The sequence below is a fragment of the Astyanax mexicanus genome, chromosome 23 (assembly GCF_023375975.1).
Source record: "Astyanax mexicanus isolate ESR-SI-001 chromosome 23, AstMex3_surface, whole genome shotgun sequence".
NCBI classification, from domain to species: domain Eukaryota; kingdom Metazoa; phylum Chordata; class Actinopteri; order Characiformes; family Acestrorhamphidae; genus Astyanax; species Astyanax mexicanus.
In genome coordinates this window covers 27393820-27417460 of record NC_064430.1, presented here as the reverse complement: position 1 = coordinate 27417460, position 23641 = coordinate 27393820, and the positions used below count along the sequence as shown (strand labels likewise).

General features: G+C 40.0%; 1 protein-coding gene across 3 annotated transcripts in view; it reads left to right on the top strand.

The window, feature by feature from the left end:
• phkb (phosphorylase kinase, beta) overlaps positions 1–23641 on the top strand; it is a 180534-nt gene that overhangs the window by 114607 nt on the left and 42286 nt on the right. For all 3 annotated transcript variants that reach the window (XM_049471148.1, XM_049471149.1, XM_049471150.1), the window contains 6 exons: positions 9612–9667; positions 10811–10904; positions 15061–15144; positions 18784–18888; positions 20230–20312; positions 22956–23046. In XM_049471148.1, coding sequence (XP_049327105.1) covers positions 9612–9667; positions 10811–10904; positions 15061–15144; positions 18784–18888; positions 20230–20312; positions 22956–23046 — 513 coding nt within the window. The remainder of the gene's footprint in view (positions 1–9611; positions 9668–10810; positions 10905–15060; positions 15145–18783; positions 18889–20229; positions 20313–22955; positions 23047–23641) is intronic.

Below are 23641 nucleotides of genomic sequence, written 5' to 3'. Positions count from 1 at the left end.
TAGATGGATGGATAGATAGATGGATTGGTAAATACATAGCTAGATGGATGCACTAATGGATTGATAGATAAATAACTAGGTGAATGGATAGATGAATGGGTTGATGGATACATAGCTAGATGGATGGATAAATGGATTGTTGTATGGCTGGATGGGTACATGGCTGGATGGATGAATACAAAGCCAGATGGATGAATACATGGATTTATGGATACACATCTACATAAATAGATTGATGCATGAATACATAGCTAGATTGATAGATGGATGAATGGATCGTTGTATGGATGAATGGATACATGGCTAGATGGATGGATGAATGGATGGATGATACAAAGCAAGATGGCTGAATACATAGATTGATGGATACACAGCTACATGAATGGATTGATGGATGCATAGCTAGATGGATTAATGAATGGATTGATAGATACATAACTAGATGGATAGATGGATGGATGGATGGATGGATGGATGGATACATAGCTTGATGGATGAATTAATGGATTGATAGATAAATAACTAGATGGATAGATGAATGGATGGATGGATGGATGGATGGATGGATTGATTGATTGATACATAGCTAGATATATGGATGGACGGATTGATGGATGGCTGGATGGATATATGAAATGACTGTCTACAATTGTCTGGCCTATATAAAAGGTTCAACGCCTGATAAATAAAAATGCCAGAATAGAAATATAGTAAAATATAGCAGTCCAGCTATTTTATTTGATTTAGTTTTATTTTATTTGATTTTTGATTAGGATTCAGCGTACGCCTGATCTTGTTCTCTGCAGACACTGTAAGGTCATGTGACCAAACACGCGCAACATTTATCCCAATTTGCGGCTGCACGTGACAGCTGTGTCTGTCTGCAGTTTATTAATGCAGGTTTAGCTGAGCGCCGCTGCCGCCGAGCTGCAGGTAAATATTGACTGTTAGACTCACCTTCAAACACACATTCATCTGAATAGAAACAGAAAATATATTCTCTGTCTCAGTGTCTGTGTGTGTGTGTGTGTGTGTGTGTGTAAGCTGCAGGTGTGTGTAAATGGGCCTCTGTAAGACATTCGTACGTTACGGTCCTGTCTCGGCTTTGTTGTCTCTAGCCTTCATAAATATCACAGAGCAGCTGAACGCTGTTTAGATCTCTCTCTGACACTCGGCTCAACACATCTGTGCAGCTACAATACAGGTCAAAAGTTTTAGGACGCCTTCAGTTTGTTCTGTACTCTACTTTCAGTGCTGCTGCTTGGCCTATAACACTGTCCTAGCACTGACTCACTATATCTCACTATAACTCCACCTGTGCTAAACCCTGAAGCTGTGCAGGGTGGTTGCTGAGGTATACTAGGATTGGTATGAGGTTGCTATGTTATTTATACAGAATGTTGTCCAACTTGGTTTCTGTGGTGTTCTCATAGTATAGTATCCCAAGTGGTTGCTATAAGGAAACTAGGTTCTTGCTCTGTTGTCTCAGGTGGTTGCTATGGGGTTGCTGGTGGTTTTAATTACATGCTGTTTCTGTGGTTTCCCTAGTGATAGCTATGGCTATGTTACACTTTTCTTTTATATATTATTCAAATTGATTGCTCTGGAGTTTCTAGGTTTTTGTATTAATGTCTCAGGTGGTTGCTATGTGGTTACTAGGTTCTTGCTGTCTTGTCTCAGGTGGTTGCTATGTGGTTACTAGGTTCTTGCTGTGTTGTCTCAGGTGGTTGTTTTGGGGATTCTGGGTGGTTTATATTGTATGCTGTGTCTGTGGTTTCGCTAATGATTGCTATGAGTATACATTATGTTTTTTTATATATTTTTCCAAGTAATTGATCTGGAGTTACTAGGTTTTTTTTGCTGTGTTGTCTCAGGTGGTTGCTGTGGGGTTGCTGGGTGTATTATATTACATGCTGTTTCAGGTGGTTGCATGTTTTGTTTTTTTTCCTCCAATTTATGTGGTTCCCCAGTGATTAAAATTAGTAAAATGTGCTGTATTATTCCAGGTGGATACTCTGGAGTTGCTCGTTTTTTTTTCAGTGATGTCTTAGGTGGTTGCTAGTTTTTTTCTGTGATGTCTTAGGTGGTTGCTATGGGGTTGCTGGTGGTTTATATTGTAAGCTGTTTCAATTGTTTGCTATGCTTTTTTTTATTTCTGAGGTTTCCCAGACAATTACTATGAGTATAATAATTGTTTACAGTATGATTCCAGGTGGTTACTCTGGAGTTGCTGGGTTTTCTGCTGTGTTGTCTCAGGTGGTTGCTGTGGGGTTGCTGTGTGGTTTATATTTTATGCTATTTTAAATGGCTGCTATGCATTTTATTTTGGTTTGATTTCAATCTAGTGATTGCTTTATATTGAGTGTTGGCTATTTGTACAAAAGCCCAGCTGTGATTTTGGTTTGTTATTGGTTTGCCATACTATTTGTCAGTTTTTAGTCAGGCAGGTGGTTAGCCACCTATGTTAATCATTGAAAGGCCCTCTAGGTCCCTAATTGCCAGTTGCAGCAAGGGGGGCAAGGTGGAGCAGACTCTCTATTTAGACAATGTGTCGTGCGTGCATCAAATGGTGAGTTTAGCCACTATAAGTTTATTCATATTGGTTTAGTGTAATACTCATTCTGTTATTTAGATGCACTGAGCATATTTCTGTTATTTTGTGATGTTAGCTACTAGACGCTAATCGATGCTAATCGCGATTAGCATGCTAATGCGTTATTTAGCTTATTGTTAGCCTCAGTACTGCTTGATCATGCTAAGTTCAGGCTGATTTATGTTCTATATACCTTATTTCATTAAGCTAAGGACTAGCTATGTAAGACTAATTTATATGTGAATTGTGTGATAAAAGTTGCTGTTGCAGCTATTGCTAAGTTAAGCTTATTGAGAGAAACTAGTCAATTATTTTCCCATTCTTTATTTTCAGAACCACACATTAACACATTACTACTTATGCTACTAAGCTCATGCAATCTGTCATAGATTCAGATTCTTACCAGATGTTACTCAGCTATCTGATATATTACAATCAGCTTGTGAACACTGTGTTGTGGGTGTGAAGAGTGAATAAATCTTTTTCTGAACAACTCAAATCGACTAGTGTTCTGACTGGACACTCTGCAGAGGTTGCCACCGGAAAAAAGAGAAACAGCAATATATAATCACAATCTTTTTCACTATTACTATTCCAGGTGGTTGCTATGGGGTTGCTATGCTAGTTCTATGCGATTGCTGTGCTTTTCAGTATTTTTCAAGTATTTTTTTGGGGTTGCTATAGTATTCCAGGTGGTTACTATGCGGGACCTTGCTTTGTTGTCTTAGGTCATTCTTATGGGATTTCTGGGCAGGCACTTCTTCCAAACATGGTGGAGGTAGTTTTTTCCACAACTCACAATGAGAAACAGCCAGACTAAATACAACATTAAAATGACTGGATATAGGATAAACTATGGCTCCAACGTATTTTTAACTTGCTAATTTGTGAATAAAGCACCTGTGATGTAGCACGTCTGGTCCAGCCGTGGTGAAGTTAGTGAGTTGTGGTTGTGAGAAGTGAAAGGTTAAGTGAGTCAGATCAGTCAGCGGGTGGAATATGCTAATCTGTAGCGTTATTTCTGGAGCGTGTTTTTATGTTTAGTGTTTTGCTCCCTGGAGGTTTGCAGATTAGCAGCCTGGAAACAGGACTCGTCCCAGGCTTGAAGGCTGTGTGTGTGGGTGTGTGTGTCGGGACGTTTGGAGGCGGTGGGGCTCTGAGTCATCAGCTGTTCGTCACAGACAGCAGCAGTAATTCTGCTCTGCAGGAAACCTTTCTGTAACAGTGAGATTAGATGGATAGATAGATAGATAGATAGATAGATAGATAGATAGATAGATAGATAGATAGATAGATAGATAGATAGAGAGTGAGAGAGAGTGAGAGATTGCAAGAGAAAGAGTGAGAGAGAGCGAGAGATTGCAAGAGAAATAGTTAGTGACAGAGCGAGAGATTGCAAGAGAAAGAATAAGTGTGAAAGAGTGCAAGAGAAAGAGTTAGTAAGTGAGAGAGAACGAGATTGAGTGAGTGAGAGTGAGTGTAAAAGAGTGAGTAAGTGTAAATGAGAGTGAGTGAGTGAATAAGTGAGTGAGAGAAGGAGTGAGTGTAAGAAAAACAATGAGAACAGTGAGTGTGTGTGAGTTAAAGAGGAAAAGAGTAAGTGTGTGCAAATGAGAGTGAGTGAGTGCGAGAGAAAAAGTGAATGTAAGAGTGTGAGGGAAAGAAAATGAGATTGAGCGAGAGATTGCAAGAGAAAGGGTGAGAGAGAGTGAGAGATTGCAAGAGAAAGAGAAGTGAGTGTAAAAGAGTACAAGAGAAAGAGTGAGTGTGAGAGAGAAAGTGCGAGAGTGCAAGAGAAAGAGTGAGTAAGTGAGAGAGAACGAGATTGAGTGAGTGAGAGTGAGTGTAAAAGAGTGAGTAAATGTAAACAAGAGTGAGTGAGTGAATAAGTGAGTGAGAGAAAGTGCAAGAAAAACAATGAGTGTGAGTGAGTTGTAGAGGGAAAGAGTAAGTGTGTGCAAAAGAGAGTGAGTGAGTGCGAGAGAAAGAGTGAATGTAAGAGTGTAAGAGAAAGATTGAGTGTGAGAAAGAAAACAAGATTGAGCGAGAGTGAGAGAGAGAAAGAGTGAGTGTGAGAAAAAGAACAAGATTGAGTGAAGATGAGAGAGAAAGTGTGAGAATGTGAGAAAAACAGGGAGAGGGAGTGAGAGTTAGTGAGTGAGCAAGCAAGCACGAGAGAGAGAGAGTGCGCAAGCGAGAGAGAGAGAGAGAGAGAGAGAGAGAGACTTAGTGAGTGCGCGAGAGAGAGAGAGAGAGAGAGAGAGAGATCTCAGTTTTGATTAATTGCCAGCAGATGTAGTACTCTCCTGATCAGCTTCATTAGCATGCTAGTCCGTAATGCTAAAGAGCTCGTTTGAAAAAGGCGGGGGAGCGACAGATTGGAAACATCTGAAGTGATGAAGAGAGAAAGCGTGCAGTGAAACGGCTGCAGAGAGGCTGTAAAAAGCTGTGTTTAACTGAGGGGTTTAGTGCAGGTCACTGCGGTTAGCAGAAGCGCTGCAGAGAGGCTAAGCTTAACACTTACGAAACAACTCCCACACTTCAGCAGCACGGCCAGAACCACATCACAAACACAGTTTAATAGCATTTACTATCAGCAGGAATGGAAATAACCAAATATGTAGATTAAAAATATAAATAAAATGAAATCTGAAAAAAATTGCATGTGAAACTACCTCCACCATGTTTGGAATCTGTATTTTAGACTTCATCCTGGCTAGTTCTCACTGTAAGTTTTTGAAAAAAATTATCTCCATGTTTAAGAGCTGTACATTTTTCTGTTGATGAAACTACCTCCACCATGTTTGGAAGCAGTACTATATCCTGACTAGCTCTCACTATGAATTCTTAATTAAACTACCTCCACCATGTTTGGAAGCTGTACTTTGTCCTGGTTACCACTCACTGTGTGTTAATGATATAACTACCTCCACCATGTTTGGAAGCTGTACTTTATCCTGGCTAGCTCTCACTGTAAGTTATTGATTAAACTACCTCCACCATGTTTTAAAGGTAACACTGATATCCGGCCTGCAGTTAGCACAATGCTAACTGGATGGGTCCCACAATCTAGCTTCCATTACTTGTAAGCTACATTAGCCTTGTAATTCCAGAGTAAAACTAAACAAGCAAACCTCAGATTTCAGGCTTCTTTTTTGCCACACTTTCACTTTAAATTGATTATGGCTGTATGCCCCATATGCAGTGTGTTTAAGGCGCTGATTGGTAGAACGCCCACCAATCAGCAGCTCATTATTCCAGTGAAATGAGTCTCATAAATGTGAACAGAAGCAGCTGCAGAAATGAGAGGAGCAGCATCTCCTCACTGATTCACTCATTCTTCCATTTATTCCACTACAAAAATCTGTTTTAGGACTTCTAACAATAGACAGCATTTCTGGTGCTGTAGATAACTGTGTATGAAGCTTCATATGTACACTGATAAAGTATAACAATATGACCTCCTCCTTGTTTCTACAGCCATCAATGATCAGGACCCCACAGGGTGTTAGGTGGTTATTCTCAGTGATTAGCACTGATTAGCATGGTGGTGGTGTATGAGGTGTTAGTGTGTGTTGTGCTGTGTGTATGAGTGGATCAGATGCAGCGGTGCTGCTGGAGTTTTTAAACACCTCAATGTCACCTCAATGCGATCACATTTCTGTAGAGCTTCTTTGTGAAACTGGTTGTAAAAACGCTTTACAAATAAATGTAATTTAATTTGTTTTGACTTCTTGACTGAGAATGGTCCACTAACACTGTCCTGTGGGCTGTGTTCTGTGGGTGGCTTCTTGTTGGCTGCGTCCTGTGTGTGGCTTCCTGTTTGCTGGGTCCTGTGGGTGGCTTCCTATTGGATAGGTCCTTGGTCTGGGTCTTGTGGGCGGCTTCCTGTTGACAGCGTCCTGCAGGTTGCATCCTGTAGGCTACCTCCTGTGGATTGAATCTTGTAGGAGGCTTCCAGTTGGCAGTGCCCTGTGGGCTGGGTCTTGTGGACTATGTCCTGTGGGTGGCTTCCTCTTGGCTGGGTCATTAGGGTTGTGTCCTTTGGATAGCTTCTGTTGGCTGCATCCTGTGGGTGGCTTTCTGTTGGCTGGGTCCTGTGGGTGGCCTCCTGTTGGCAGCGTCCTGTGGACTGTTTCCTTTGGGCTGTGCCCTGTGGGTTTGGTCCTGCGAACTGCGTCCTGTGGGTGGTTTCCTATTGGCAGTGTCCTGTTGGCTGTATCCTCTGGGTAGCTTTCTGTTGGCTGTGTCCTGTGGGCTGGGTCCTGTGGGTGGCCTCCTGTTGGCAGCATCCTGTGGGCTGTGTCCTGTGGGTTGGACCCTTTGGGCTGTGTCCTGTGGGTTTGGTCCTGGGAAATGCGTCCTGTGGGTGGTTTCCTATTGGCAGTGACCTGTTGGCTGTATCCTCTGGGTAGCTTCCTGTGGTCTGTGGTCTGTTGGCTGTCCAGTGGACGGCCTTCGTGTTGACTGTGTCCTGTGGACAGCCTTCGTGTTGGCAGTGTCCTGTGATTGGCATCCTGTTGGCTGTGTCCTGTAGGCAGCTTACTGTGGGAGTTTCATGTGGGCTCCAGTAGCACTGCTGTATCTGATCTACTCATTGTACCAGCACAACACACACTAACACCTCATACACCACCATCATGCTAATCACTGCTAATCACTGCAGTGCTGAGAATAATAACCCACCACCCAGATAGTAATAATAATAATAATAATAATAATAATAATAATAATAATAATAGCTGCTCTGTGGTGGTTTTCTCTCCTGAGTAACAGGTGTAGAAACAAGGAAGTGGTCATAATCTTATACTTGATAGGTGTATAAATATAAATATATATAGTCAGAATCTTGGGGTCAGAGCTGACTTTAAACTGCAGGAAATGCTTTAATGTTCAGATGGTTATTTAAGTTCTGGATGGAGTATTGTCTGAACTCCAGAACCCCCAGCAGATCTGTTCAGGTCACATTCCTGAGAACTCCTTTCTCCTGCAGCTCCTGTTCTCAGGTGTCCTTCAGCCTGTTTGTTGTTTGTTGATTTTTGTTTCCTCTCTCTCTCTCTCTGTTTCGATTAGACCATCACTCTTCTGTTCTCTTTTTCTGTTTCTTTCTTCCCTCGTTTCCCCTGTGGTGAGTTTCCCCTGCTCAGAAACGCCAGCCTCTCTCCCGTCCTTCAGGAAATACTTCCTGTCCTTTTCTAAACATCACTCACACCCTGTACACTCTTTCTTATTTATGTACGCTTTCAGACCTTCCGTTCAGAATCCAGTATGAATTCCTTGGTAACTTCTCTTATTCAATATCCATAATTAATTATTCAATATCTATTGGGAACTACTTAATATCCATTAGGAATTATTGATTATTAACTGTGAACTACTTAATATCCATTAGTAATTATTGATTATTAACTGTGAACTACTTAATATCCATTAGGAATTATTCGTTATTAACTGTGAACTACTTAATATCCATTAGGAATTATTCGTTATTAACTGTATACTATTTAATATCCATTAGGAATTATTCGTTATTAACTGTATACTATTTAATATCCATTAGGAATTATTCGTTATTAACTGTATACTATTTAATATCCATTAGGAATTATTTGTTATTCACTGTGAACTACTTAATATCCATTAGGAATTATTCATTATTAACTGTAAACTACTTAATATCCATCAGGAACTATTCATTATTAACTGTAAACTACTTAATATCCATTAGGAATTATTCGTTATTAACTGTGAGCTACTTATAATCCACTATGAATTAGTCAAGATCTACTATGAACTAATATCAATTGATATCCATTAATACCAATTATAGATAGTATCCACTATGAATTATTCAGTATTCACTATACATTATTTAGTATCCACTATGAATTATTTAGTATTCACTATACATTATTTTGTATTTACTGTGAACTACTTAATATCCATTATGAATTATTCAGAATCAACTAAAAAATTTTTTAGTATCTAGTGTGAACTACTTAAAATCCACTATGAATTAGTCAAGATTTATTATGAACTAATATCCATTAATATCCATTATATATTATTTAGTATCCACTATGAATTATTCAGTATTCACTATACATTATTTCGTATTTACTGTGAACTGCTTAATATCCATTATGAATTATTCAGAATCAACTATTTTTTTTTTTTAGTATCTAGTGTGAACTACTTAAAATCCACTATGAATTAGTCAAGATTTATTATGAACTAATATCCATTAATATCCATTATATATTATTTAGTATCCACTATGAATTATTCAGTATTCACTATACATTATTTAGTATCCACTATGAATTATTCAGTATTCACTATACATTATTTCGTATTTACTGTGAACTGCTTAATATCCATTATGAATTATTCAGAATCCATTGTAAATTATTCAGTATCTACTGTGAACTACTATGAGTTACATGTTTAATATCCATCATGAATTATGCACTACAGTGAATTTATAAGGGTCCACTATAAATTAGAATACATTTTTCCTACGATTCATTGAGTGTCTAGAATTATTTAATTAATTAGTAAATACAGTAGGCATATTCATTATATATTATGAATTACATATTTAATATCCATCATGAATGTACTATGCACTATGTATTCCTCAGGAACTACTATGAATTATCCAGTGTCCACTGTAAAGTATTCAGTATACAATATTGATTATTAGTTATGCAGTATGAAGTATTAAGTAGATACTAGAAGTATCCTGTATCTATTATAAAGATTATAATTATATAAGGATTGTTTATTGTCTGTAGTGTTTATTATTGATTATGGGCTATACCTCCTGCAGGAGCTGCTGTGAGTCAGATGTAGTGTGTAAACAGGAAATGTGTAATTTTTCTGTGCTGTTGTATCAGGCAGTCAGACTCTGATGTGTTTTGCTGTTAAAGTGTGTGTGTGTGTGTGTAGGGAGATGCTCTGTATTGTATCTGTGTGTGTCTGTAGATCTGAAGGTGGTGTGTGTTCCTCTCTGCAGGGTCCCATCGAGAACGACGTGGTGATCCATGTGGCGCTCATCGCCGAGAGTCAGAGGTACAGACCTGTGATCTCCTCACTCACTTCCTCCCTCTCTATCTCTCTCTCTCTCCCTCCCTCTCTCTCTCTTGATTGTACAGCACCAGTCAAAAGTTTGGTCACCTCTTCACCTTCAGTGTCTTATTCTTATTTTATGTTAATCATTTACTACATTGTAATATTAAATATTAAATACATGAAATACATGAAAACACACACACGCTCTAAATGGTTAAAGTGAAATTGAAATAAAATTGTTATATTTAAAGAACAGTTTGACAGAAAATCGTAAGAACATGATGATTTGCACCAAAGTTGCTAACAAACAAGTAAAGCAGAGATATTTGGTTAAAATGTAATTATTCTTACCCTGATAAGTCTTAAGTCATTGAAAATTTACATTTTTTTTTTCTTTTTACTTTTTTTGTACTGATTTTGAAAAAAAAAAACTTTTACTAAAAAGTGCAAGATTAATTAATTAAATGTAACTTTTTGTGGCATGAATTTTATATGTTGAAAAAAAAAGTGCTGCTGCATAATGTTGTCCTAAGGCAACAATTTATTAACATATTGCATATACATATTTTATTAATTTGTTTTAAATGTGTTTAGATTTAAACATGTTAAAACATTATATTCATCTTATCAATTACTAGCATTGCATCTCATTTGGCTTTGGTTGTAAAAAAAAAAAAAAAAAAAAGGATTAATATTTATATGTAAAAAAAATTAAAACATTGAACATAAAAAATGAAAGGGGCTGTGGCGTGAGGGCATCACAATGCCATAGTGGGTTAAATGACTATTATGGGCATTATTTATTAATAGTATTATTATTTCCTTTATTCTCATGAGGGTGCAGTATGCTAATGAGTCTTTTATCAGTCCTGTGTTTACTCCCAGTGGTAGTCTATGGGCGTTTTGTTGTATAAGATATTTATCTGAAACTAATTTTCCAGAGTCGGACCAGATTATCACATTTTTTCCATATATATACATATATATATATTTTTATATATATATATATATATATATAAATTGTGTGGTGTGTTAACTATTTATTTATTTATGCATATATATATTTTTTTATTCACACGTTATAAATAAAAATAAGCATAAAGATTAATCCCAATTCTGTTTTTTTTTTTTTTTTTTTTCCAGGCTGCAGGTTTTCCTGAACACCTACGGCATCCAGACCCAGACCCCCCAGCAGGTGGAGCCCATTCAGATCTGGCCCCAGAAGGAGCTGGTGAAGGTACGACCGGTCACTCATCCCATCCCTCACAACCAATGAAATCCACCAATCATAATCAGCCGTCAGTCACGCCGACGCTCGCTGTATTAGGCTGAATAGACGAGTTATCAATCAGAGGCTCAGGTCGAGCCGGCCGCTGCATTATGTCGTATAATCAATCAGCGCCGTAAGTCTGCTAGACTGGATCTTTCGGGCGCACTTGAAGTATTACATAACGGATTGACTGTAAGCAGCAGCTCCAGCCTGATCGAAGGCTCTCGCAATAGACGGGACGTCCAATTCTATTGTGAAAGACGTTCCATCAACGGTTCTGCTGGCTGGCTGCAGATCAGCGCTCGGAGTTATGGGTAATGATGTACATTAGCTTTCTAATTATCAGTTTAATCATCAGTATCGGGGTCATACATCCATCACTACAGCCCAGCCGCACTGTCGCTGAGATTAAATTCAGTTAAATTAGAAAAACAGACATATAAAGGTATCTTTAGTGATGATAATTTGAAACATATGGCCCTTTTTTGTGATCTATAGTAAGAATTGTCAACCATGCACCTTGCAGCTTGATTTAGGGAGTGTCAGTTTTGGGTCTTTGCTATCGTAACGTCGAGAAAAGTACACCTTGCGTGGCTCAAAACATGAAAAATGTATGTCCTAATTCTCTTCATTAATCATTCAATGTTTAAATGGCCATTCCCTGTAAAAGCCAGGTGAAACATACAGCCCTATTTTAGCAATCTATTGGCAAGCTGTCAACCATGCACCATGCAGCATGATTTAGGGTGTGTCGTGTCTTTTGTCTTTGTTATCGTAACGTCGGGAAAAGTGCACAAATTGTTAAATTATTTATTATACCACATTATACCACAGTTAGTTCCGACCCTGCAATGTGATTGGCTGGAAGGTGTTCTATGAGTGCTGTTATCAGCTGGTAATGCACTGTAACTGAAGCTGTATTACCATGTATTACGCCGCATACAGGTAACCTAGCAACGATGCAGCGCTTACAAGCCAAACAGCACAGCTACAAACAGCAGAGCAGCAATGGAACTGTTTTTATAACCAAACAGGTCGTATTTTCTTTCGATAAACAGTGATAATTGAACTGTGGTATAATTGCAATAATACACTCAAGGTTCGTGCTATAACGTGTAATATTGGCTCTGCTGTGCTGATCTATAGTACTCAGCCAATACATATAACACATTATAGCACTCCCTCTCGTGTTTTGTAGCTTAATTTTATTTCACACTTTATTTCTTAATTATTAAAAGAACAATGGCTGATGACAGTTTAAATTGAAATAATTATAACAAATTTCTGCACAAATATTAGATCTATTTTAGGCTTTTGGTGAAAGCACATACTGGAGCTCTTTTGGCTGTGTTGTGTTAAAATACAGGAAAGGTTTGAGTGCTGATGAGTAGAATTGCAGCATCCAATCAACTTCATCAATAACGTTAGTCAGTAGGAATAAATTGTTGGCAGTGAATGTAGTTATTGATTAGCTGAGCTCTGTGCTTCTCATTTACATTACTTGATTAAAAAAATGGAAAATTCAGATCACAGAGTTACAGTGCAGGAGTGAACCATCTAAAAAAATACACTAATACTCCACTGTAACACATAACTGTGGATAGTGGAGGTGCAGGAGGTGCTGTTTGAGCAGAGAAATATATTTGTAAAACTGAATAAAAGAGTAAAAGTTATCAGAAATCAATATTTGGTGGAATAACCCTGGTTTTTAATCACAGTTCTCATGCATCTTGGCATCATGTTCTCCTCCACCAGTCTTACACACTGCTTTTGGATAACTTCAAGCAGTTCAGTTTGGTGGTTTGATGGCTTGTGATCATCCATATTCCTTTTAATTATATTCCAGATATTTTCAATTTGGTAAAATGAAAGAAACTCATACTTTTTGGTATCTTATTTTTTCCCAGAGCTGTATATATATATACCCCCCCTTCCACCCCCCCTCGCTCTGCAGGAGACTGTGATATATGTATATGTATATATGCTGTAGGGAGGAACAGGCTGTGTATTAGATGTTGTAGCTGCTGTCAGTATCAGTGGTGTGTTGTGATACAGTGTGGATCAGATTCAGGTGTAGGAGACTGTTCTGTTCTGTTCTGTTCGGTTCTGTCTGCTGCTGTTTTTACTGGGAGAGACGAGTTTTTACTCAATACCTCAGACTTTAGGTGGCCCTGCTGAACCTGCCTGGCACAGCAGTGTAAATAAACCTACTTTTTGCTCATAATTATAACATAATTTGTTAAAATAATAGCTTATATCTCGTAGTTTTTACATAATTTTCAAAAAACTTATTATTCTTGAAAATTATGACTTATTTCGTAATTTTGACATTTCTTTTTATATAACAACAGTAAAATTTAAATCTATGAATTACACAACAGTTTTTTAACAGTTTTTTTGTTGTTTTTTAGTTAAAAAAATACATTGCAAAACATCTTAAATACATTTTCAGAAAAAAAAACAGTTATGATCGATAAAATAAAAAAATAAAAAAATCCAACAATATTTATTTTTAATAAAAAGTCACATCCATACAATTTCAGAATTTAAAAAATCTATACATTTTTTTATTTAAAAATTGCAACCGTAAATTTTCAGAAATAAAAAATCACATTCATAACATTTTAGAATTGAGAACAAAAATCACATCCATAAATTTTCATATAAAAAATTATGTTCATATAAAAAAATATTGATGAAACAAGTCCAGAATTATAAAGGTTACTTTTAAACATGTTCATGCACATACATTTAAATCTACCTACCAAAAGTTTTATAACTGGCCTAAATTAATTTGGTGATTTTTTTTTTTCTTAAAATACATTTGAATTTATGGATCATATTTGTCTGAAAATGCATTAAACATATATATATATAAAAAAAAATATATATATATATATATATATATGTGTATATATATATATAAATATATATATATATACATATATATATATATATATTTTTTAATCAGAAAATGTATGAATCATATTTTTTAAACCTGAAATTTATAGATCTAAAAACTAATCTAAAAACACACAAAAAAGCATTGCTTAAACTCAAAGTACTAATGATGCCATTGAGTATTTCGAGTTCATTAAAAGTCTATGTATCTAATTCCAATATGGAAAATGCAGATTGTGGTGCTTTTGTAAGGCGTGATGTTTAGATGTCTGGGTGTTTGTCTGGGTGCAGGTGTGATTAGACGGGGAAAGCTCTGCTCGGATGCGTTTTCTCCTCTTTGCTATTCTGTTCACAGTCAGGTGGAGATGCGGCAGTGCTTTCCCTCAGCAGCCTGCGCATCACCGTTATCTTCTGAGCAATTTACACCCTGAACCAGACGTGCCGGCGTCAGGGCCGCTGTGGCGGAGTGCTTCCACGGCGAGGAGCGCGCTCTGATTCTGCGTTTGAGTGTTTTTATTTATTTATTTTCTCTTTTTTTTATATTTTTTTTTTATAGATGCTGCAGAGACACCTAGTGGTGGCGAGGTGTAAGCGCAGGCTGGAGGGGGGGGGGGCTGTTAAATGAATGCTGACAGCGTACGCCTAAAGCAAAACTCACAGAGAGGCGTGAGTGTTGGTGTATGTAGAGCAGTTTGGTGGATGGGAATGAGGGGGATGGGTGTACGAGCGGACCCCCGGACACTGTGCTGCTGCAGTGTGTGTGAAATACAGAGAGAGAGAGGAAAAGAGAGAGAGAGAGAGAGAGAGAGAGAGAGAGAGGAAGGGAAAGGGCGAGAGAGTATCGCCCCTGGTTGTGGTGAATCACCTTTGCAGCTGCAGCTTTGTGTTGCTGTGTAAAGTGAAGACGTATCTCCTGTGAGTGTCCACGTTTGTGTGTGTGTGTCTCTCTCTCTCTCTGTATGTGTGTGTGTGTATATAAATGTGTGTGTGTGTGTGTGAGAGTGTTTATATTGATCTTTCTGTCTTTCCACTGTTAGCATTCACACCACTGCCTTCTGTCTTCCTCTGCAGTGGGGAGTCCGCTGCACACATCGGGCAACTCCAGCTGTCAGACTGCCCTGGACGCTGTGTATCAGCATGTAGCTGGACATTCTGCATCAGGTTGCACATACTAAATGTGTTTTATATCTGTGTGTGTGTGTGTGTGTGTGTGTTCCTCCAGGCATACCGCTTCCTCGCAGTCAATAAGAAGCTGGGCCTTAGTGGGCGTCCAGATAGGCCAGTGGGCTGCATTGGAACTTGTAAGGTAAGTACAGTCAACATACAGCACACTCACATTTATTACTATTGGAATTAAATAAAGCTTTATATATATATATATATATATATATATATATATATATATATATATATATATATATATATATATATATATACATATATATATATATATATATATATATATATATAGCAATTTTTTTGTGATGCATTAATATATATATATATATATATATATATATATATATATATATATATATATATATATATATATATATATTAATGCATCACAAAAAATTGCTTTATTTCAGTAATGTATATCATATAGATCAGGGGTGTCCAAACTTTTTTTGTTGGGGGCCAGAAGGCGAAATATATGTGAAGTCACGGGCCACAGACTCTGTAATAAAACAAATAATGAAAAAACACTTTAAATAATACTTTTTTCCTGATTATTTCATTTACACACCATTTTACTTGACTTACTATCTTTATCTTTGACAGTGTTGTGTAAACTAAGATTTTTCAAATTGATGTTTAATTTCATGATGTCTCTTAATATTAAACTCCTTAATTACGGCAACTTTTACCCTCTCCTCTTTTAGACTCTTTGGTCTGTTTTTCTGCGCTAGAAATGCGCACTCTCTCCGCTTTTAGACTCTTTGGCCCGTTTTTTCTGCGCTAGAAATGCACACTCTCTCTACACTTTTAGACTCTTTGGCCTGTTTTTCTGCGCTAGAAATGCACACTCTCTCTGCTTTTAGACTCTTTGGCCCGTTTTTCTGCGCTAGAAATGCGCTACCTCTCTGCTTTTAGATTCTTTGGCCCGTTTTTCTGCGCTAGAAATGCGCACTCTCTCTGCTTTTAGACCCTTTGGCCCATTTCTGACACCTAGCGTTCAAAGTTTGAATCTCACATTGTAAAAACCTGCTTAACAGCGGGCCAACTTTCATTCTATTTCTAAAATACCTTGCGGGCCGCTCCAAAAAAGGAAACGGGCCACAAATGGCCCGCGGGCCGAAGTTTGGACACCCCTGATATAGATGTATTAAACACACAGATTGTTCTATTTTAAGCGTTTATTTCTTCTAAATGAAAACCCAAACATAAAAAAAAAATTGTATATAATATAAGACCAATTGGTACTTTTGGCAGTGTGGGCAATGTATTAAGTGTGCCAAGTCCTGCTGGAAAATGAAATCCACATCTCCATAAAAGTTGTCAGCAGAGGAATACATGAAGTGCTGTAAGATTTAAAGCTTTAGACTTGATAATAAAACACAGTGGATCAACACCATCAGATGACATGTCTCTTTATCCAAACCATCACTGATCATCAGTAAATTTTACATTTAATTTGTAAATCAAGGGAGCAGAGTCTGGAGGAAGAGTGGAGAGACACACAGTCCAAACTGCTCGAGTTCTAGTGTAAAGTTTCTACAATCAGTGATGGTTTGGATCAGAGAGACATGTCATCTGCTGGCTTAAATCACTACTAGGGGTGACAGACTGTCGTATGTGAGGCTCCCCAGATCAGATCATCACACCAGTGGTTGGGGAAGTGTCTCATTCCACAGAAAAGACAGGCAGGATTGATGTGCTCATTACAAGTCCTCTATACTTAAACACAGCCATCTTCAGATCACTTAAGACAATATGGTTCCAAGCTATCAAGCAGTCCAGGTTTCTTGTTCATAATACAACAATAAATCAAGTCAACAGCAACTGGCTAATGGATGTCCTAGAAATAGTGGTTTAATTGGTCAAAACATCATCTGGCCCCATCTCAAAGTCTGTAAACTGGGTTAAACGTGTTTGTGTGTGTTATAGAGACTTGCCTAACAGTCAGCGATCTCTCACCAGGAGGTACACTACCCAACTGTACAGTAGCCTCTTGGAGCCTTTTTATAGGGCAGTGAGGAAAGCACTTTTAGACTCTTTTGTGGTGTAATACACAAGCATCCTGATCTTACAAACACTAACACTACTAACTTCAACAAAAGCTGGATGAACTCTTTGTAATACCCTCGATTTCAGAAGAAACAATAAAAGAAGAGGCATCCCAATACTTTTGCATCTACAGTGTATTCAGTACCTTCTCTAAAAAAAAACATTTTAAGTAATTTAATTATAAGCAGTGAAGCGTTCCTTTCACTTTTTCTTCGTAGAAAGTCACGTAAACAAGAGATGAGTTGGGCTCGGGAGACGTCAACCTGATATAAAGACGTTTCATAAAGATCAAGAATAAAATAAAAAAAAACATCAAATAAAGAGCTTGTTTGTTCGCTTCCCGAATCACAAACACCGCAGACAATGAAAGGAGAGTCTTGGAGGTGTTGTCATGGCAACAATTTAGAAGCCCACCCCCTTCACTATACGCACACATACACAAACTTCCACACACCTACACACACACCGTTCTAGCACATCTAAAACCTTTATCTCTATGTAATTGTGTGTAGATGGTTTAATATGTGTTGTATGGGTTGTAGCTAACTTGATAAGGGTCTGATCGTTATGCCCAATTGAGGGGTCCTTGCTCCCTGCTGGCATCGTTGACGGCGCACCAACCAGCGAATGAGTCTCATTGAATGGTATCTGGTCTGAAATATTACTGTAAAGACACAAACACCATAGTTCCACAATTTCCTTCTCATGTATAAAAATGAAGTCAAAATTGATCACCAGAATCTGTTCAGTAGGAACCACTACACCAGGGGTCAGTACACCAGGACCAGGAGCATCTCAGACTGCCTTCATTGAGTTTACAGCACAGCCTGTACAGTGCAGGAGTGTTTTAGCTGAGGCTGTCTGGCAATCATATTACTATAAGTGTAGCCCTGCCTTGTAGGTAGATGGGTAGGTAGGTAGGTGGGTAGGCAGGTAGGTAGATGAGTAGGTAAGTAGATGGGTGGGTAGGTAGGTAGGTAGGTAAGTAGGTAGGCAGGCAGGCAGGTAGATAGGTAGGTAGGTTGGTTGGTAGGTAGGTGGTTAGGCAGATAGGTAGGTGGGTAGGTAGATAGGTAAGTAGATGGGTAGGTAGGTAGGTGGATAGGTAGGTAGGTAGGCAGGTGTGCAGGCAGGTTGGTGGATAGGTTGGTAGGTAGGTGGATAGGTAGATAGATAAGTAGATGGATATATAGGTAGGTAGGTTGGTAGGTAGGTAGGTAAGTAGTGCAGGTGGGCGGATGGATGCAGTAGTGAAACTCTGTAGTTATTTCTGCTCCGGTTCTCCAGCTGCTCTGTGGACAGCGTGCTCGGGCAGTGTCTGTTAGTCTTTGGACGCTGAAGTCTGAAGGACGCGTCCAGATAAAATCGGTCGTTAGTGGAATATTGTTCAGATACGGCCCCTGCCCGTTCCCCTGCTTTTATAGCAGAGTTTATATACGTCACAGTTTATACTGCTCTACATCGGATTAAAAAATGATGGATGGATCTGTGTATGCTGTGTCAGTGTGTGTGTGTGTGTGTGTGTGTGTGTGTGTGTGTGTTCAGAATAGATGGGTTGTTGTATGTACCGTCTGAGGGAACATATATGTCTAGGATACTATGTCATCAATCATGTTGTGAGTAATGCTCTCTCTCTCTCTCTCTCTCTCTCTCTCCTCTCTCTCTCTCTCTCTCTCTCTCTCTCTCTCTCTCTCTCTCTCTCTCTCTCTCGCTGCAGATTTATCGGATCCTGGGGAAGACGGTGGTGTGTTACCCGATTGTCTTTGATCTCAGTGACTTCTACCTGTCTCAGGACGTCATGCTGCTGATCGATGACATCAAGGTGAGCGGGTGTGATGTCACGACTGGCTGCTCTGAGAAAGAGAGCGAGAGAGAGAGAGAGAGGCGCGAGAGTCAGTCGGGGTTAGTAGAGGAGGATGGATTGAGAGTGGCACGCTGCGCTTCAGTGGAGATGGGTGGAGGATCTTCAGCTCAGTCGACTCCGTCCGTCCGAGCGGCTGATGAGGAATGATCACTGAGGAGCTCCACTCTCTAAAGTTCATAACGGGCCTTTAAAACTTTATCACACCTTATTTAGAATAAATAACATCACAAATATCATTCTGCTGATCATTCAGACAGGCCATGTAAATGTTGCACCTAATAGTTTTAACTTTAGAACACAGATTTAATATCCAAAATAAAATTCAAGTGCTCAGAATGAAGTTCCCGTAACACTGATCTAACACTCTCTAATAGCTTAATCTTAAAGCTCCACTAGGTAGGATTGAGATTTTGTGCTCGTGGGCTCCCCCTACAGTTGTAGAGTGTAATAAATGTTTCTCTTTCTCGTTTTCTAGCTTTCACAGACATATTCGGTCTCTTTCCAGCTTCTTCCAGAGTATCTGTATGTTAGTTTGTAAAGAATGAACCAGTAGTCCTTGTAGAACTGTTAGAACTAAAGGTCGGAAAGCAGGGCGCAGTTCTCGCGAGCGTTGGTCGCGGCTGCCTCTGAAAACTTACAGAGTCTGGTTTGAGCTCGGAGGAGCTCCGGCACAGACACAAGAGCACCGCTATTCCTCCTATTACACCTCAATGCAGCGCTGCAGTGAGATTCAAGCTGTAATTTTACTTCTTTAAAAAGATCAAAAATCAAGGAAATCCTACCTAGTGCTGCTTTAATGTACAGAATTTCCAATAAAATAAGAATAAAATAGACTGAAGTTCTTGGAAAAATATTATTCACCATAAATTTCTGATATCCCAAATGAATTTCCACATCAGTGGAAAAGCACTATATGATCAGGAGATAGCTGGTTTGAATCCCAGTCATGCAGCTTGCCACCAGCTTCCCGGTAGAGCACAATTGGTCTTGCTCTCTCTCTGGGTGGGTGCAGTAGATGGCGCTCTTTCACCTCATCACTCCTAGGGTGATGTGGATCAGCACAAGGCTGCGTCTGTGAGCTGATATATCAAAACCGAGTCGCTGCGCTTTACTCCGAGAGTTAGCGCTGTGGTGCTACTCGGCAAATGCCAGAGTTTGATAGGAATATTATGACGTTCTCTCTAAATGTTATTGTATAGACTTTAAGAGGGTTTTATAACTAATTGTACTAGTAAATGAACACTGGTGATATTTTGAGTGTTTAATTCACAGATTGTTTTTAATTGTGTTTGATTTCAGAACGCCCTGCAGTTTATTAAGCAGTGCTGGAAGATGCCCGGCCGGCCTCTGTTCCTAGTCCTTATCCGGGAGGATAACATAAAGTACAGTCTATAACCTCCATCCATCAAGCCACCCGTTCATCACAAACTACATTAAATAACCTCCACCCATTAATCCATCCATCCATTCATCACAAACACAAACTACAGTCTATGACCTCCACCCATTTATCCATCCATGCCACACACAAACTAGACTCTGTAACCTCCACCCATCCATCATACACACAAACTACAGTTTATAACCTCCACCTATCCATCATACACACAAACTACAGTCTCTAACCTCCACCTGTCCATCACACACACAAATTACAGTCTTTAACCTCCACCCATTCATCCATCCATCCCACACACAAACTACAGTCTACAACCTCCACCCATCCATCACACACAAACTACAGTCTATAACCTCCACCCATCCATCATACACACAAACTGCAGTCTATAATCTCCACCCACCAATCGTCCATCCATCCATCACACACACAAACTACAGTCCATAATCTCCACCCATCCATCATCCATCCATCCATCACACACACAAACTAGTCTATAACCTCCACCCATTCATCCATCCATCCCACACACAAGCTACAGTCTATAACCTCCATTCATCCATCACACACACACAAACTATAGTCTATAACCTCCACCCATTCATCCATCCATCACACATACAAGCTACAGTCTGTAACCTCCGCCCACCCATCCATCATACACACAAACAACAGTCTATAACCTCCACCCATCCATCACACGCACAAGCTACAGTCTATAACCGCCACCCATTCATCCACCCATCACACACACAAACTACAGTAAATAACCTCCACCCACCCATCATCCACCCATCCATCACATACACAAACTACAGTCTATAACCTCCACCCACCCATCCATCTATCACACACACAAACTACAGTCTGTAACCTCCACCCATCCATCCATCCATCCATCCATCCATCCATCACACAAACAAACTAGAGTCTATAACCTCCACCCATCCATCCATCCATCCATCACACAAACAAACTACAATCTGTAACCTCCACCCACCCATCCATCCTTTCATCACATATACAACCTACAGTCTATCAGACTCAGTGCTACAGAGTTGCTGTATCCTCAGTGTTCTGATCCAGCTGGTTCTGCAGAGCACTGGCAGAAATCCCACTCAGCCTAATGAGAGCCTGTAGATCACTGAGTTCTGATGTACCCAGTCTTTTGTGCCAGTTTTGGGGCAAACTGGGCACAATCCGCCCCTCTGTGTTTTACAAAATTGACAAACAGGACTGATTGTTCCATTTAGACAGTATTAAACAAAGCGTGGGAGGAGCCAACAAAAAAAGGGGGGGAGATTTAAGATTTGTTGCAGATTAAAGTCTCTCAGTAACGCTCTAAATGTAGGTATTGTGATATACAGTGGTGGTTGTGTTGTGTGTACGAGTGGATCAGATACAGCAGTGCTGCTGGAGTTTTTAAACACCTTAGTGCCACTGCTGCACTGAGCATATTCCATCAACATCATCCTGTGGGCAGCACCCTGTCAGCAACATCCTATGGGCAGTGTTCTGTGGGCATTGTCCTGTGGACAGCATCCTGACAACAGCGTCCTGGGGGCAATCCCCTGTCAGCAGCTTCCTGTGGACAGCACCCTGTGGGCAGCGTCCTGTGGGCAGTGTCCTGTGGGCAGCCTCCTGTCAGCAGCCTCCTGTGGGCAGTATCCTGTGGGAAGTGTCCTGTGAGCAGCGTCCTGTGGGCAGCATCCTGTGGGCAATGCTCTGTGGGCAGCTTTCTGTGGGCAGCATCCTGACAACAGCGTCGTGGGGGCAATCCCCTGTCAGCATCATCCTGTGGACAGTGTCTTGTGGGCAGTGTCCTATGGAAAGCATTTTGTGGGCAGCGTCCTTAGGGCAGTGTCCTGTGGGCAGCACTTTGTCGCCAACATCCTTTGGGCAATGCCTTGTCAGCAGCCTACTGTGGACAGCACCCTGTGGGCAGCACCCTGTGGGCAGCGTCCTGAGGGCGCTGTCCTGTGGGTAGCACCTTGTCACCAACATCCTGTGGGCAATGCCCTGTGAGCAGCATCCTGTGGGAAGCATCATGTGGGCAGCACCATGATGGCAGCATCATGTGGGCAGTGTTCTGTGAGCTCTGTCCTGTGGGCAGCATCCTGTGGGCAGTGCCCTGTTAGCAACATCCTGTGGGCAGTGTTCTGTGGGCATTGTCCTGTGGACAGCATCCTGACAACAGCGTCCTGTGGGCAATCCCCTGTCAGCATCATCCTGTGGGCAGTGTCTTGTAGGCAGTGTCCTATGGAAAGCATTCTGTGGGCAGCGTCCTTAGGGCACTGTCCTGTTGGCAGCACCTTGTCACCAACATCCTGTGGGCAATGCCCTGTGAGCAGCATCCTGTGGGAAGCATCATGTGGGCAGAACCATGTTGGCAGCATCATGTGGGCAGTGTTCTGTGAGCTTTGTCCTGTGGGCAGCTTCCTGTGGGAAGTGTCCTGTGGGCAGTGTCCTGTGGCCGCTGCTGAAGAGCTAGAGTAACAGATTCAGGGCTACAGGCTCCCAATAGGGTTAAATGGTGTTTTTTTGTCAACATACCCTAAAGCTAGCTAAGATGTGGGCGGAGCCTAACTACAGTTATTGTTTTTCTTTTTCTGTTTTGCTCTGTTAGGGGGAGCCGTTTTAACCCCGTGTTGGACATGCTGGCCTCGTTTAAGAAGGGCAACATCGGAGGGGTAAAGGTCCACGTGGACAGACTGCAGGTATTTATTTAAGACTTCTGTTTATTTAAAATCAACATTAGCGCTGCTTTATAATCAGAAACGGAGCCAAATGAATTCAAATATTATTCATAAGCACATTTGTTTGAATATGCATAGCCGCGTGTCCGTGGGTTAATTAGCACTTTTACATGAATTAGCTCTGTTTATTTAACACGGATAAGCTCTGAATGACCGGCTCTGTTTCTGTGTAACAGAATGTCAGTAAAGTATTAGTTTGGCTAAATGTGCTAGTGGGGCTAATAGTGAATGAAAGTCAGAAGCCACCAATTAATATATTATTTTGCATGATATTTTGTATTGTTTCCTATTTTGTCTTATGTTTAGCATTTATCTGAATTATTCCTTATTAAATGAACTTTTTTATTTTAAAATTTTAGTTTTTACTTCAACACACACATTTTTCTCTATAAGCGTGAATAGGGTGCACCCTTTCTGTATGTCGCAATGGTAAAAATGCATCAGCCCACCAAACCCCCAAGCAACCATATGGAGTACCACAACAACCACCTGGGATACTATAGAAAGTGCCTGCTACCTGTCTGCTACCATGACAACAGAGCTCTGTTGCTCAGTG